Here is a 16,353-nt window from a genome sequence, read left to right on the forward strand (position 1 = left end):
TCGGACTCATTATTCCAGCCTGCTAATCTGCACTTTACGTGGGGGGGGGGATATTGTATGATTATGTTCCGTTGGTCGGCAACGCAACACGTTTCCATAGTGTGAATATCATGTTTATTTTTACCACAATTCCTTTTCTTATCCATCGGCACTACGTACTACCGTCCCTTTGTGCTTTTCCTTGTTTTCGGTCCTTGTGATGAACAGGAAAGTCTACCCGACAGCCGGATGCTGGATATTTATATATCGGTCCACACCGTTTCGGACAGGATTGTATTCAGTCTTGGATGATAAGAATATCTTCGGTGTATCTCAATTGAGGGCAATGATCTCAATCCTGACTCGACAATGTAGGAACATGGCCAATAGACCCCTCGGGATCTGCAATCATCCAACAAACCGATCGAACATCCCCACCGCCGTCCCCCGAGAAGAAGGGGCCGGATCCTCTTTTGTTGTTCTATTTTAATGGCACGACAAAGAGACAAGAATAGAAAATGAGCATCATGAAAAAGAGAGAGAGAGGTCGAAGCCACAAATAAAGATATGGAGAAATTTCTAAGTATAGAAGGAGCGTTCCTTCGGTCGGTTGGGGGCGAAGAACTGGGGTTGTTCAACGGAGATCGTTGCGTTTTCATGGTCTGGGCCGAATATTAGTTCTACTAACTATTTTGGCTGTTGGTGATTTGGAGGATCTCATCGTTACTGGAGTGTTGGATTGCCGTTATTAGTCACAATTCCAAGTCGGATCCAGGTTCGTCGTTAGTTCGTTCGTGTAGTGCATACTATGATTTACTCGAACATTCACGAACTGCTCGAACTACCCTGTGCGCAAGTCTAGACAGGTGGCGCAGAGACGCTCTGACACAAGCGCACCACCGAATTGCAACTTTCGCCCTCTATTGCACCGGAGCATAAAAGGGGCTCATTGATTTGTGGCGCGGATATTCGCCAGCCTCACTTCGTCTGTTGGTCGGGAGCAGCTCGTGTCCATCCCAGCGTTGCATGCGGCGCAGGGACAGTCAGTCGCGTGCCTGCGCCCGACACCTATCCTTACTACCAGGGGTTGCGCCACAAGAGTAGAGGATGCTCATGTCAACGGCGCGACGCGGCGCGGGTGGAAAGGCAACCGTAACCGTTGTTTCTCCGCGGACTAGAAATGGCACGGCACAAGGATATAGCGGCACGCTGTGTGACGTAGTCTGCCGTTCTCTAGTATACGGGGAACACGGTCCGATGGAGAATCAAGAACCAACAGACGCCCACACACAGCCACACACCTTAGACTCCGTTAGTGTCAAGTGTTAAAAGGGAAGGAAGGTCAAGGGGCGGAGAGAAGAGGGCAGAGTGGATGTGGCGGGGGCTCGGGTCAATAGACAAGACCGCTACATTTAGGCGGGCGGTAGGGCTGGATGGTGTGCAGGGAGCGCCAAAGGGCGGTCGGTGGAGGGAGCAACAGACTTGGTGTCTCCACCGGGGCGCAAGCGATAGTGCCAAACGCCCGCGCGAGAACCCACCGATGAGATGCATTGTGCACCGATCATTGGACTGGGGGAGGAGGTCGCAGCCTCAGGTTTTACCAGGGTGTTTGGTGGGTGCGGTGGGTGCCAGTGACCTCGTGCCTGGTCAGTCCGAAATGGCGCTTTTTTTTTCCCGACTAACTACGGCATTGTGGGCTGGACCTATGATGTAGGGAGAATTCCATTGTTCATGAGAGAAAGAGTCACACGATTATTATCTTCGTTGCAAAAAAGAGTCATCGACCTAAGCCAAGGCAGACCGGGATCCAGCCCTGCCCTGCCTGCTTACCTCACCGATGCTAAACCCAATCGAGAAGCCGAAGTATAGAACGAACGAACATCACTCTAGTAATCCCGGTCTACCAACTCGAGCACAAAATCACGCAAAATCAATCACAGGACGCCCGAGATGCTGCATTATCCAATCCCAATACCCGCTGGTCACAAATGGCGCGTAAACTCAAAACAAAAACAATCGTTGTAACATAATCCGAGGTCTCGGAATCGCTGCGCCATAGTAAGTTGGACTGTTAGATGCAGATCTGGGAGTTGGTTTCTCTCACCATTGCGGAAGAAACTTGCAGAGAGGCCCTGTAGAGCGCCTCACTTGACATAGTAGCACAGGCTGCACGCATCATGGTCGCAGACCACACACTGGGGCTGGTGGTTGTAGACTTTGGGCCCGTCGTCACATTGGCAGCAGATGTACATATACGTGTCGGAGCAGGACTGCATGCCATGAACGGGGATAGCAGTGGAAGAGGCGGGATGAGTGATGAGAGAATCCCGTTCTAGTGGCCGTAACCGGGGCTCATCCTCTAATAGCTCTGTGTACGAGGGCGTCGCTTTTGACTTGTAGCAGAAAGTCTGGGATCCGTCGAGGGAGGCGGCAGCGACGGCGTACGGAGAGGGAAGATGAGGGAGACTATGAGAGGCGGCCAACATGCGTCGAGAGATTTTCTCTTCGTCACAGAGTGAGCAGCGTGTTCTGCCGCACGAGATGCAGGAGTCGTAGAGGTCGCCATTGTGAGGACCGAAGCTGCATTCACAGCAGTACCACACTGACGACATGGTGATAACGGGGTCGATAGGGCAGCGAGATTCAGACTGAACGGACAGTATGGGAGAGGAGACGAACGTCCGGGCGACAATCCAGTCGGAGGAAGAACAAGAAGAAGTGATGATGATGTTTAAAAAAAAAATAAGAATCGAGGACCGGACGAAAGAACAGAGTTATATAACTTTCACGGAATGGATTCATTGGCAGCAAAGCGAGGGCAAGGCAGGCGAGCGTGGCTAGGGAAATAGGTAGCAGCCCGGGGCTGTTCTGCGCACCCCCATCGGGAATGGGCTGGACTGTCACCCGGGTCTCTCACAGTCTCGGAATGGGGCAGGCTCTAATTGCACATCATTCTGGGGCAGCAGCCGAACCAGCAGCGCGACTTGGGAGCCTGGGCGACCTGGCCGGGGAGGGCTCCGGACCATACATTATTCCTATCACGAGCCTGAGATTGGCCTAGCGGGCCGCACCCTGCGGAACGGGTGGATCATTGTCGATGATGTCGACGTTGACTCAGGCAGTCGGCGCAGTAATCCCGGGTGGAGCGAACTAGGAACTAACGGCGCCAGGGCAAAATCACGTTCACCGTCTGTCGGGGCCTTGGATTCTAGGGGAGGGCGGGTGTCGGCGCATCAAGTGACGGTCACGGAGTCTCTTTGGCGCCGTTGGAGCCTGGCGTCAGCCTTGATGGACTCCATTAAGAGTCATCGACGAGTCATCCTACATTCTGCTGCCTACGTCGGACATTCTGGATGCTTCATATTCGGTCCGATACGGCCTATCGCACCCCACAACCCCCATGTCCCACAGTGTCATCCGCGATGGAACTCGAGCATCGAACGTCTCTCGCGCAGAAATAAAGAATATTCGAGGCGATCAGGTGGATCGTCTCCCTGGGCAGATCCATCGATAGGGTTCTGATGGTCGGAGATCACCTACGACCACTCACCACCCATTACATGTCCCGAGAGTTCGAAGTCGATAAATCAACAATCCCAATCCCCCCGCGAGACACGCTGGAGATGGTTCCTGTTCTCGGTTCCTGCTCTCGGTTCCTTGGAATCGGGCCTGGAGGATTACGTCAGGTGTTTGCCCTGTTTGCGCAGGCAACATCGTTACCTCGGGCGGCTCACCTGGAGGATTGACGGACATCGCTAATCTTCTGTTGGAGTCCCTTTTATTCTTCCTCGACCGTATCCGCTATTCCCCTCATTGATGCAGTGAACAGCGCAGGTCGGGTGAGTCTCCTCCTCCCCTCTACCGATGGCGACAGCCGCGCAGAAGCGCGTCAACCTCGCCGTTTCGCGAGTCATTCCACCGGTGCTGCTGGGCGCGGTCGTGTACGCGAGCTATGCAATTACAAAGCCCCTTTGCAGTGAGTTGCGCACCTACCCTCCAACGTCAATGCGTATCGCACCACTAACACCCTGCTCCAGTCGACTACCTGATCCATCCCAAACCCTCCTATAACCGAACCCCCCGAGTCGGCGCCGGTGCCGCGATCCTCGTGCTCTACTATCTCCTCTTAATCCCCATGCTCCTTACCTATACACGGCTTCTGTATCATGTGGTCTGGAAACCGGGGTATCTCCCGCTCGGCGCGGAACGCGTGCAGGAGGAGGCCTCCAAGCCATCATCCAAACGACATCGGAGAAAGCGCAGTGTGAAGAAAGCCGATGATGCAGAGAAGGAGGCGAGACGGCAATCAGACCCGGAGCAGGGATTAGATCAGAATGCTGGAGGGAAGGCTTTTCGATTGGACCCGGACGGGCTGGAAAGCTTTTATACCAAAGATGTCTTCGTCTGTCAGGAAGACGGTCGACCACCGTATTGCTCCTCGTGCTGCCAATTCAAGACAGATCGTGCGCACCACTGTCGGGAAGTTGATCGCTGCGTACGCAAGATGGATCATTTTTGTCCTTGGTATGCTTTGTATCGTATTGCATGCGACACTGGTTAACCGTTCTCTAGGGTGGGTGGCGTGGTGTCGGAGACATCGCTGAAATTCTTCATCCAGTTTGTCGTGTATACCTCATTCTTCTGCATTCTTACTTTTGTCGTGTCTGTCTACTTCACAGCCGAGCTGCGACGCAATGTAAGTGCAGACCGGTTCCTGGTCCAGATCTCGTGCTGACGCCATTCCTCACAGACCGGAAGCGTCAATCCACATTGGTGCGTCTGCATTGGACTGTAAGTACTGTGTCGTCTACACTTACCGGCCCTGTATCTCATCTCTATCTAGGAGTGGATTCTTTGGACTGTTCACCTGCGGCATGACGCTCAGTTCTCTACAACTTGCATCTTTGAATCTCACCACGATTGAGAACATCAACCGCGGATCTGTCATTTGGACGCTCGCCGTCCGCGTCCCAGAACATCTCCTCGAACGACTATGGGTCTCCGAGTCCCCCTGGGCACCTCCATTCCGCATGGTCTCCTTCCCCCCACAGCCCCCTTCATCTTCATCTTCACCCCCATCATCCCAAACGCAAACCCGCGCCCAGCCCCTAGAAGTGCCAACCCCAGACCGCCACGTCTTCGCCATCCTCCAAACCCTGCCCGGCGAAAACCCCTTCGATCTGGGCAGCGCGTGGAAGAACCTGCGCCAAGTCATGGGCAACAGCGCGGCAGACTGGCTGCTCCCACTGAAACACAGCCCCTGCGCCGACCACTCCAGCTTGGAAAGCGCCTTTGCCATGGGGCCTGTGGTGACGCGCCTGAAGCAGGAGGCCGGGCTAGCAGCGGCTCCGCCACCGCCCGTTGAAGACGGGGCTCTGGCTCTGCGGTCTTCGACTTCCTAGTCGAAGCATAGCCATAGCCACAGAGAGCGCGAGGCGAGATCTCATAGACGATGATGCATGACGTGACGATATCCCTGGTTGCATTCTGGTTTGAGTTGGTTTGGTTTTAGTGTTGGATGGGTACAGAAAGCATTATTATTAACTAGCGTCATATATAATACTAATTCCATGCATTAACTATTGATTCTTGTTCAACCTGTCTCTCCTGTTTTGACATTCCTGGCGGTGCGGTGCGTGCGGTGCGCCACCGGCCCTGTGGACATAGCAGCAGCCTCACCTGATCCTGTGGATCATGCATAGGGCTGAATTACTCCACCAAGGTTCCATACCAGGGTAAATTATCTTGCGTTAATTGTTTGATTGGATCTAGGAGTTTCATTAGGGCGACTCGATTTGGCCAATAGTTCCACGTCGAGATCTTTGCATATAGCAGTCACAAAGTGTGCACTGCGATCTACCACGCAAGAGTTCCCCTATTGATGAACTGCAAAAACGCACGATAAAGCCCGAGATCAGACACGTACATTCCAAACCGAAGAAAAAGAAAACAGAATAACCAAAATATATGAGAACAGAGATGTTAGGATTTCAAGTACCGTCACATAACACCCTCCCTCTCAGAATTCATTTCACCCAACATTCTCCGCCGAGCACTGCGCGCATTTATAATGCGAGCAGATGGGACACCGGTCTGGTGCGAGAGCCGGATTAACCAGTTGGCTACAGCCGCAGCATTTCCACCAATCCGCTCTTTGGTGGATTGGCGTCGTAGTAGTATTGGGATAGGTTGGTAAGGGGAATCGGGAATGACTATGAGTATGTGGAGCGAGAGAGCGAGAGGATGATCGGGTGTGGTTGTATGAGATTGAGAGGTTATTGTATTGTTTTATGTTTGGTTCAACACCAATAGCGAGATTGTTATAAGACATGCTGTAGAGATTTGGTGTTATATGTATCGATTGTGTGAGGAATATATATTCGGGGTTGAAAGAAGTGTATTTTAACAGACTCGAACGTTATATTGAACAACAGTTGAATCCAATTCAATCAAAAGAGCTCAAGTATGAAATATAGAAGTATCACACAAAGGGTTGTATACCTTCTTTTATACCCATTTCACATCATCCACACCCTGCATGTTCCCCCAACAAGACCCAACGAAACCACCACTGGGTAAAGCAAGACACCCCAGGGAGACGCATCAGTGAAGCAATGCCGGCCCTGTATATGCATCTGTAGTGCCCACAGGCCGCACCCTGGTAGGGAGAGGGAAGGGAAGGGAAGGGAGCAGAAGGAAAACCTGGGCGGAAAATGTGCTGTGCCGCATTGAAACAGCTAACTACAACAATGCCCCTAAGGGCCAACCATTACTTAGCCGCCAATCAAACCAGAACGGATAGTGTTGAATGTCGGGGATTTTCTAGAAAGCGGCACGCAGGGCTGAAGCTTCCCGCGATCCCTTGCCGTCCCATGCATACACCCGCCAGGGGCAAAGGAAAGCGGCATGTGGAGGTTATGTGGGGAGGCGCATGGTCGAGGAATGTCCGAACCACTCGTTGAGGTATGGAGAGGGAGGCATAAACCTCCAAGGTTGCAATTTGGGGTTCGAGTGTAGACAACGCCTCACGATGGTACGGAGGCTGCCGGGACTCGCCCTGCCTCTAGTGCGTGATGGCGCAGTCGAGGAAGATGGAGAAGGATATGGCAGCCCAGCGTGTATCGTTCGGTGTATCCGGCAGACAATCATACCAAGGTGAGTGTTGTTGTTTCTGGCTAAGGAGTTGATAGAAGTGACCATATCCTCCCGTATCATACTTCTGGTCCTGCTGGCGGAAATGGAACCCACATAAGATTTTTCAGTAGTAGCCTCCTCTGGGAAGACACAAAGGGCCACTCAGGCCACTCAGGGCGTCTGGACAATGGATCTCCCACATCACCAAGTTAGCGTTGCAGCTACTGCCAACTACTGCACTCATCAGAACACACTGGAGGCGATGCTCCAGCCCGCCAATCACACATATTTAGTCAAGTAGTGGATACGTCCACGTTGCGTGAGCTAGTTCGCCGACCAGCAGAAAAAAGGACTATATATCGGTTGCCTTCGCCGGCAAGAATAATCGTTCGTGAGCTAGTCCCATCCTATCGCGATGTGACCCCCAAAGCCAGCTTTCTCTCTCCCGCGGGAGGATGAGATCATCGCCCACTAATTAATTATGTTCCCACTTGGCTCGCCTCACTTGACTTTGCCCGGGTGCCGGGCGCGATTAACTAAAGGAACCAAGTGGAGCGGAGCCAAGGTAATAAGACTGAATGAGTGGCGCTGACCGCCACGAGCCGCCGGCATTGTATGGCAGACGCAGGCAATTGGGAGACATGGAGTCGGTGACGATCTCTGGGTGTGCTCGATGGCGGTTCCATGGTCGTCTTTGTTTACTCTTTGCCCTTCCAGTCTATCTATGGACTCGGCGGTTATCAAGTGGACCGATGTCATCCACCCACTGTGCGTCATGCCAATAACCCGCTCGATCGCGCTTTATTATTAAGAACCGCTTTCCCTCGCTGGCACTCTGTCCGGCACTTCACCATCCATCGAGCCATCTACTTCCCGGAGATTGGGTATCGACGCCATCGCCTGCGACTACAAGGACAGGCGAAAGCGCCAACCTTGACGGTTGCCCCTCTTTGCTCTTCCCCTTCGGAGTGTTCTTCAAACCAGGATCTCCCGACAACCCGCTTCTCCTGGCCCTCCTTTTCCCGCCCTCCCAGCAGTGCCGACATCGATTCCTCGAATCCCCTACCTACCACCACCAGAGACAACCATGGGCTCGGGCTACTACCGGAGTCTGTCCCCCGGGAGGCACCAGTACTTGGACGACCCGATGCGGGCTTCCACGGGCATGATGCACCTGGGCTCGTCCTACGACCCGTACGAGATCCCGAGGAGCCGCGATGGTTATGACGGTTACCCATCGGATGTGCCGCACCGGAACTCATCCACCCGTCTCCCCAGCCGCCGACTCGAAGCCCAGCCCGTGTCCTCGCAAACCTACCGAGATCCGGGCCAGTCGACCAAAAGGCGGACCGAGTACAACGTTCGACCGAGGCCCAGGAGCAATACTCTGGAAACACCAGACCAGTATGACACGCCTGTGAGACTTGCGGTGCCTTCTTCTTCGTCCCATCGCCGGCCGTCGCCAGTGGCCACTTCTGGTCTTCATCATTCGCCCAGTCCATCGCCCCGGGACTCTGGTCAATACCTGGTCCCTGCCTCCACTCGAGATGGAGGGCGTCATCGCCGAGTTTATAGCACCGACTATGCGAGTGATACGGGCCGGCCACATCCCTATGATGCGGATCAACGAACAGGTCACCGTGGCTACCGCGTTCATCAACGGAACCACCGCCCCCATCCAGCATATGAAGGTATGAGAAAGGGTGAGGATCTTGATGACTACGATGCATACTCCTATACCACCCCCAGAGAGCAGTTTGATGTGGACTATCCGGTCCGGACGAGCCAGCGAGCGCCTCGGCGCAAGGAACGACCGCTCAGCATGACGGAGATGGACGATCCCCCACCGTGGCTGGTGCGTAGCAAGGAGCCCCGGTCTCACGGGCCGCCGCCAAGCTATCGTGGTTTTGACAAGCTCGACCCTGAACACGAAGGACGCCCAAGAAACTCGGCCTATGGCGCGGACGATGGTCATGCTGCGTCCAGATCGAAACGAGGGCCGTACGACCATGCTCTCGTTCCGGTTCACCATGACTCCGATGAGGGCTACTCTTCACATCCAGAAAGATACAGCCGTCACCATTCCCGGCGCGATCCTCCCAGGTCCCATCACAAGGGGGATCATGACCGATATGCGGATGATAGACCTTCTAGGAGGCATACAGATCTGGACCGGTTGGCCCCAGGACTAGGCACAGTGGCCCTGGCTGGTGGTGCCTATTCAGATATGGAGGACTACGACCACCATTCCTCCAGACGCAGCCGTCGAAACTCTCGCGGCTATGACCGCGACTACGGTCGGGTCAAACCCCCATCCCGGGAGCCAGACAGCCCCGAACACAACAAGCAGTTATACCTAGAGCCCGGCTCCAGCCATGACCGCAGTCGACCAAGCAGACGCTCTCGAAAGACCGCCGAGAGTGAATCGGAGACATACACCTCCGACGAGGATCTTCGCAACTACCGGCGCGAACCATCTGCATCAGAGCGTCGCAGACACAGCAGCACAGACAGTTCCAGTGAAGCTGATCGATCAAGCAGACGTACCCGGGACCGCTCGTCGCACCGGCGCCGGCCCTCTGGGCCTGAAAGACCGTCGGATGATGGACACTCTCACGACGCTCGACACTCGCCGTCCGTTGATGACAAGCCGAGAAGACCCATCGCAGTTGAGCCACCCAGTTTCAAAGAACCCGAGGCTGCCCGGAAAGGTATCCTGAAAGCCCCTCGGCCCAGCTTCCCCGAGGAACGCAACCCTGTGCGCGAAGGTGTCGCGCCGCTCAAAGATGCCCATGACCAGGGGATTCCGCCGGGTGCGCGATGGACGAAGATTGATCGGAGGCTCGTCAATCCCGCTGCCCTGGAAATAGGTAATGAGCGGTTCGAGGAGCGGTCGGACTATGTTATTGTCCTGCGAGTGTTGAGCAAGGAGGAGATTCAAGCGTATGCTATCAAGACGAAGGAGATTCGAGGTGAGCTTTGTTTTGAAGATTATCTTTCTAGCGTAGGAAGAAGGTCACTAACCAGTCTTTGTTCAGACACTCGGCACCAAGAGTCCGTTCGAGACAGGCGTCGTCACAGGGACGAGTCTCGTCGTCGTGGCCAACGCCCTGACGAGTCGTCGAGTGATAGTGACGACGAGGATGAAGAAGAGGAGGCTCCGAAGGCGATTGAAGCTCCGCCGCAGCCGACCTCAGAGCAAGACAAGCTTTCTTTGCCCTTGCGGCCGCGCGCATCGAGTCACACGGCGACTGAATCTGAGCGGCCTCGGATGAGCTCTTCTACTGTGCCCGCCGACGGAGGATCTCACTAGACACCCATCTTTCTAGTCGAGACGCAGCCCAGACATTGAAAGGGGCTTGTTTTACGTGATGTCCATTTCTAACGTACCATTATTGGTCTATCCATCGTTAATTCTCTCTCTGATGAGCTTCCTCGTCACTATATGCATAGCAAGTAGCAAAGCATTCTGTTTGAATCGTTTATATGGACTCCCTCTCTCTCTCATATTCAGCGCATTCCCTTAGCACTACTGAGAAAAATAGACCTTGTTGTCCTCAGAGACCAAACACACATCCCCTGCGCCGCACACCTACTTGGCTTGCGCCTCCCATCTCCTGGCTTGTTAACCAACACGTAAGACCAGAGACAGCGTAGCACAAAATCTCCACCCGCCCGGCGCTTATGCACCTCGAACGGACATGGTCCATTAGTGTAGGATGATAGCCGACCCCTAGCAAGTGATGTACAATGCAGCAATCGCAACCTCCTTTTCTTCCTTGGATGATTCGGAAATGATAAACACGGCGCAGTCAAATCACCGCACATCCCTTGTTCTAGGCATTGCGCCACAACACGTTCGAAGCAAATATTCTCGCACACCGGTGCCCTGTAATAGGCGCCGCGCATCATGATTTGTGTGTATTATCCGGATCTCGAGGTCTTGTGTCGTCATTGCGCAGGGCATGAGCTACCTACACCGGTCTCATTTAACAGCCGGGATAAGGATGCCGATACCACTGCATCTGTATGTACCTGCTACAGTAGGACGGGAGTTGCTACTACCACTAATACTGCCATGGGACAGCTAGCACTACTGTAGTGGATAAGTTCTGTTCCTGTACGAATTCTAGGCACGCGAGCAACAATGGGAAAAAGTCCGAAAGATTGTTTTTTGCCTGATCTTCATTCGCTTACTGGGGTTTCTTTTTTTCTACTTTTTATTCCAATTAAATTGTTTTCAGGCTGTATTATACTTATCCATACCCAGTCGACTTGGGTTGTATACAGTAGGAAGGTGCGGCATTTTCTGCTCTGCACATCGCGTATCTTGCAGCGGCTATGATTGGCCATCGCGCGGACCATGTCCCCATTTTCAGCCTGAATGTACTTAATTTACTTAGTTAGGTTAGGGTACCAGGCGGAGGCAAAGCTCGGAGACCGAATAAACGAGCCAGAGAAACGAATCAATAGTCGGCCACTACTCACTAGATGTAATAAGTGGGTGGGAAGAATGAATCATAGCAGTAATATTGAGCGGTGATCATTTCATTTGGCATATATTCCCTGTTACGATGACATATGCATATCTGCCGCCCTCGATCTGACTGTGTCGCATATCCCCTAAAATGATGCCAACGCGTCCCCATCCGGAGTCATCGTCCGGCCCCAGCGAGGGCCTCGATTCGCGGCCAAATCTTCCGTAACGTCGATCCGCCGTCTGGGGTGGTGGAATAATCCAAGCCACACAACAAGACCCAACAACCACCTGCCTTTTTGTTACTACTTGCTGTGCTGTGCTGTGCTCTGATTTGAGGGATGTGCGAGGGAACATGGCGTTGGGTTCGTCTGCGCCCGGTTTAATCCCCGAATCGAATCCTGTGCTGGGTTTTTTTGAAACTGCTGATGTACCGTAGTATGTAGTATAGGTATATTACCTGTACCTTGGGGTGACTGGAAGAGCTGCTCGTGGCGATAACGGCCCCATCATGTCTTCCACCTCCCGTCGGGGATCGACGCGCTGGCGATGGGGGCGAACCCGAACCCTACGTTGCTTGTGGGCATGGTGTCATTGAAGAATTGGACCAGTCGCGGAATTTTAATATATATATAAAATTCCTTTTTAACATTTTTGGATCAATCTATTAGGGTTCAGCGACGCAGGCAAGGGGCTGATCCAAAAAAAAAGGTAGATCTTTTCGTATTGTGTGCATCGCAGTCAAATTCCTCGATAGAAAGCAAAAGAAGATGAGGAAGAAGACTACGGGTAAGGATTGCTCCTGTGGAGACCTGAGGTGCTGACGGACGGACTGTTTACAGGGTAGCTGGGAGCTAGTCACTGGTGGCCAGATCCTAAGTATAGGGACTTACACCCTCCTCCCTCCTCTTCACTTAGGTAGTGCGATTCTCTTGGATTATTGTGGGCGAAAATCCATCTGCAGCTGCGGTCTAGAGAAACATCCTGAAACAGCATGTCCGCCACGCGACACGCCATCGGCGCAGCTGCAGGTGCACACCGGAAGAAAAATCGGTGACAATCCTTGACCGCATAATTGATAGGGTGGTCCATTATTACGAGGCGAGCTCTATGAGAAAACAAAAACGTCCAATTTAGAGTGTATGTAAGTGTCTCAGTAGTTTGGTCGGAGGTGGTTGTCTGCTGCCATTGCGCTACTCCGGATGGTGGGGCCGGAAATAGTTAGCAGTCGCTATTTTGTTGGCTCGATGCGGGGGCAAGGCCATCGACCAGCACGAGTTAGTTTGGCATGCAGAGCACAAAGAGGAGGGGGGGGATCGGCGAGAGCCGCCATACGTGAAGTTCAGTATGTAGTAGTGATCCTGATTCTGATAAGTGGGTGAACTAGGCCCTAACTCGTGTCGAGACCATAGATTGGGCGATATGCGGAGATGGGGGGTGTCCATGGATTGTTGCCAATGGCTCTTGAATCAATAGAGTCAGCCGGGGTGTGACAACTTTAATCAATTCGGAGATGGGCATACGCCAAGGCGTTCTTCCATTGCTTGCTAGCAGCTAAGCGAATGTCTATTTGCCGTTTCTCCACGGAGCTTTTCTCCTTGAGGTTATAGTTAGTCGGATCAATATGCGCGCCGCAAGGGAGGGAGAGAGGACCAGGAAAGTTGCGTCCCAACGTGCAGACGGCCTCATGTCAGAGTTAGCCAGAGCTGCGGACGAGTTCAGTAACAGACGCTCAGGCCTGTCGCTGTTTTTCGGTTTTTCTTTGCGGCCTGAGCATGACGTATCGACCATCCTCGATCGACGGCGGCGCAGTGATTCTTCTTTGTCCTGGATGTTGTGTGGTAATTAATTAGCGGAGCGAACCCTGGCCAGGCCTTGTCCAGCGTCTGGCTCTTTGCCACGCCCCCAGTCGATCCGGGGCGGCAGTGGCACTTCTTAGTTAATCGTGCCAGCGGTTGATCCGCCCAGGGGTGGTTTTGTCTCGTTCTCCGATTACTCTAATCCCAATACCGACGGTGTAACCTTCCTGGGACTGTGCGACATTGACCCGCTGGCTGGCATGTGCTCACCGAGGAGCGAAGTTCGTAGAGACCAGAGAATTGTTCGGAGCTACGTACAGGGCTAGCTTTGGGAGCGACCAGACCACAGACCAGATTTGGTAGCACCGCACTGACCAGCGGGTCCAGTCTCTTTCCACCCGAGATTCATTTCAGCGAAATGAAATTACACCTGCTATGGAAGTCTCAGCTGGAAAAAAAAAGAAAAAGAAAAAGGAGGTGGGTCAAAGGACATGGCACCCTGCATCGATCACGGAGCGATGCCAATCATGGCCCGTCCACAGGCCACCGTTTCGCTCGGCCCCAGAGTGGAAAAGAGGGTCGTGCACCGCGATTGACTGGATTAGCCCCAACCTTGGTCTGAGTTCCTGAGATAGGCTCCCCAGTGCCTCCCGAGACTCCGCCCGTGCAGCCAACAACAGTGACGGTCTTTCCTGAATGGCCGCGGTCGGGGGACTAGCCTGCTTCGAGAAAGAAGCGGCATCCACAATCTTCGACGTGAATAAATCAATGCAACGCCGTATTATTTTCAGCGACCGTCTGGCCGTCGCGAATCGGCACGCGCACTGCCTGCCCCTTACGGCCATTGCTGAGCCTCCGGAGCCGATTACCCGTTCCTGAATGCTCTCTGAGTGGATGGCCCCTTGGGCTGCTGGAGCGTAGGCCCAATAACGAGACCACAGATGGAGAATCATCGGGGTGAAGCCCGCCCCTCTCCAATCATAATCATGAGAAGCCCAAGTTACAGACCTCCGCGGAAGTCCCCGCCCCCCCCTCCGGAGCCACCGATCTTTCCCATGGGCATGGGCGAGAGACATGCACACGAGGATCTAGCGAAGGGGAAGGAATCGGGCACCGAGGTGCCGATTCCAGACGAGTTACCCAGAGTACTGGCCCTCATTGGAAGGTGCGTACAGAGTACAAAGAACTTCGGGTGCTAGTCGACGTCAGAGTTGCTTCTCGAACCAACAGCTTTTGTCCAGAAGTGCCAAGTCCAGACTAGCCTAACGCCATTCCAGGCTAGGGGCGAACCCGGGTGGAGGCCCGCATCGGAGGATGGAGCGATCTGCCCGTCATTGGCCCGCCCGTGTTGTCGACGAGTCAAGGCCGCCCATGGTCGACCCTCATCCCCTCTTCTAGGCTTTTAGTTAGTTAGTTAGTGGCAGGCAGGCCAGGACTCGACCCTGCCGTAGCTTCGTCGTCAGCGGGAAGCAGCAGCATCAATCATCGTACGACCGTGAGACTAGTTCACCCAGTGGCGGACCGGGGGGGGAGGGGATGAGGATCAGCCGCTGCGCCATTTTCGACCGGGTTGCACAGCGGCTTTCTGCCACTCACGAACGCACTCGGGTCACGGTGGGCGGCCGTTAGCCTGTTTCGAGTTTATCTGGAGAGAGTGGTGTAAAAGAAACAAGGCTGAGTCCGATCACTTCAAGTGGAGTTCAGCAGTAGCAACAAAGAAACCCCCGCCGATCCTCCGTTCGATATAACTCCGAGATGTGAAATTTCACGAAGGGTACCTGAAACCGACCTTTAGTTACATACAGTCCGCAAGCCCATCATTCGACTCCGCAATCGCTTCTGGTGGGTCCAGCGTTTGATGCTGCTGGATCGTCATAAAGGGCAAATAGTAAGGAGCCTTCAAGCCCTGACACAGATGGATGTAAAGCGCCTAGATAACGTCACGGGTCCACCTCTTTGTCTTTCGTCCTCGAGCGTATCAGCGTCCCTCCACTACTCCGAGGTCTGTTGCCTCTTTGTTCCTACCACGCACCGTTCTGCACGCTGCACTTCGTCGCCCCTTAACTATTCCTCTCCCAGGATATCGGATATTGACCCGGCGGTAATCTGCTCTGCTGCACCCATTCCGGTCCATATTATTATTCCCGCTGTCCTGTAATCTTTTTGCGCACTTTCTCTCTCTCTCTGTCACTCTCCACGATTCTTTTTCGTGTCTGCCACCATTCCCCATTGGGCTTTTATTCTCTTTTTTTTTTTGGTTTTTCTTTTCTTTTATTATTTGTCCCGCCTCTTTTATCTCTCATCGACAACAGGCAAGACATGGATGGGGCTCCCCGGTGCAGCTAAATAACGACCCTGGACCCTCCACCCGGCCTGTAACTCGCATCGCAACCGTTGCCCACGTCGAGTCCTGAACCCCAGTCAGTAGTCAGTGACTAGCCGTCACGCAGCCTCCGGGATCGCCCTCGTGCCCGGCTCCATTCTGACAGTCGCTCCACGCGCGCTTCTTCCTCCCCTGGTCATTGCTTTCCCACTGCCGCCAGATCGTGATCGGATCCCGCCCAGAAAGCGAGAACCTCATCAGATTCAAGTATTGTCCGCGAAGAGGGTCCTTTCTTGACCGGCATGGTACAAGCTGACCTTGGTCCTTCGCCCGTGTCTACCAACTACAAGGAAGATCCTTTGGAAGATCCGGTAAGTTATATGTCTTATCTCTTCTGCCCGACTGCAATTTAGATCTTGCGTTGTGAGAGTCTTTTTCCTACTTCAATATCATTCAGGCCATTGTTAGGCTTTCTTTTCTTTCCCTTTTCTTTGCCTTTTGTTGTGTCTTTTTCATGTTGGTCGCGGGCTATTGAAGTGTATGTCGCTGCGATTCTGGTCACTGCATCGCGAGTCTTATTTGCCCGAAGCTTTGCTGGTCCTCCTCCGGTCAATTCGTTCAATGGCCTGGGACTCGGGGAC

At 53.5% G+C, this 16,353-nt stretch overlaps 6 protein-coding genes across 6 annotated transcripts; 4 read left to right on the forward strand and 2 right to left on the reverse strand.

Annotated features, from left to right (window-relative positions):
- Positions 1–2,123: 2,123 nt before the first annotated feature.
- Positions 2,124–2,591, reverse strand: N7510_003336 (uncharacterized protein; the record flags this gene model as incomplete). Its single annotated transcript, XM_056975263.1, has 1 exon — positions 2,124–2,591. One exon carries the CDS (start codon positions 2,589–2,591, stop codon positions 2,124–2,126), a length of 468 nt encoding a protein of 155 aa, XP_056835219.1.
- Positions 2,592–2,640: 49 nt separating this feature from the next.
- On the forward strand, positions 2,641–3,501 carry N7510_003337 (uncharacterized protein; the record flags this gene model as incomplete). Its single annotated transcript, XM_056975264.1, has 2 exons — positions 2,641–2,658; positions 2,833–3,501. The coding sequence occupies 2 exons, from the start codon at positions 2,641–2,643 to the stop codon at positions 3,499–3,501; spliced, it is 687 nt and encodes a 228-aa protein (XP_056835220.1).
- Positions 3,502–3,843: 342 nt separating this feature from the next.
- Positions 3,844–5,381, forward strand: N7510_003338 (DHHC family palmitoyltransferase; the record flags this gene model as incomplete). The annotated part of the gene is made up of 5 exons (XM_056975265.1): positions 3,844–3,955; positions 4,017–4,503; positions 4,552–4,675; positions 4,730–4,770; positions 4,823–5,381. 5 exons carry the CDS (start codon positions 3,844–3,846, stop codon positions 5,379–5,381), a joined length of 1,323 nt encoding a protein of 440 aa, XP_056835221.1.
- Positions 5,382–8,200: 2,819 nt separating this feature from the next.
- N7510_003339 (uncharacterized protein) lies at positions 8,201–10,426 on the forward strand (the record flags this gene model as incomplete). The annotated part of the gene is made up of 2 exons (XM_056975266.1): positions 8,201–10,085; positions 10,152–10,426. The coding sequence occupies 2 exons, from the start codon at positions 8,201–8,203 to the stop codon at positions 10,424–10,426; spliced, it is 2,160 nt and encodes a 719-aa protein (XP_056835222.1).
- A 2,662-nt stretch (positions 10,427–13,088) lies between these two features.
- Positions 13,089–14,342, reverse strand: N7510_003340 (uncharacterized protein; the record flags this gene model as incomplete). Its single annotated transcript, XM_056975267.1, has 3 exons — positions 13,089–13,274; positions 13,660–13,779; positions 13,881–14,342. 3 exons carry the CDS (start codon positions 14,340–14,342, stop codon positions 13,089–13,091), a joined length of 768 nt encoding a protein of 255 aa, XP_056835223.1.
- A 102-nt stretch (positions 14,343–14,444) lies between these two features.
- On the forward strand, positions 14,445–15,547 carry N7510_003341 (uncharacterized protein; the record flags this gene model as incomplete). The annotated part of the gene is made up of 3 exons (XM_056975268.1): positions 14,445–14,554; positions 14,841–15,013; positions 15,195–15,547. The coding sequence occupies 3 exons, from the start codon at positions 14,445–14,447 to the stop codon at positions 15,545–15,547; spliced, it is 636 nt and encodes a 211-aa protein (XP_056835224.1).
- Positions 15,548–16,353: the final 806 nt, after the last annotated feature.

Source organism: Penicillium lagena, assembly GCF_028827675.1.
Source record: "Penicillium lagena strain IBT 129212 chromosome Unknown utg000002l_segment0_segment0, whole genome shotgun sequence".
NCBI lineage: Eukaryota > Fungi > Ascomycota > Eurotiomycetes > Eurotiales > Aspergillaceae > Penicillium > Penicillium lagena.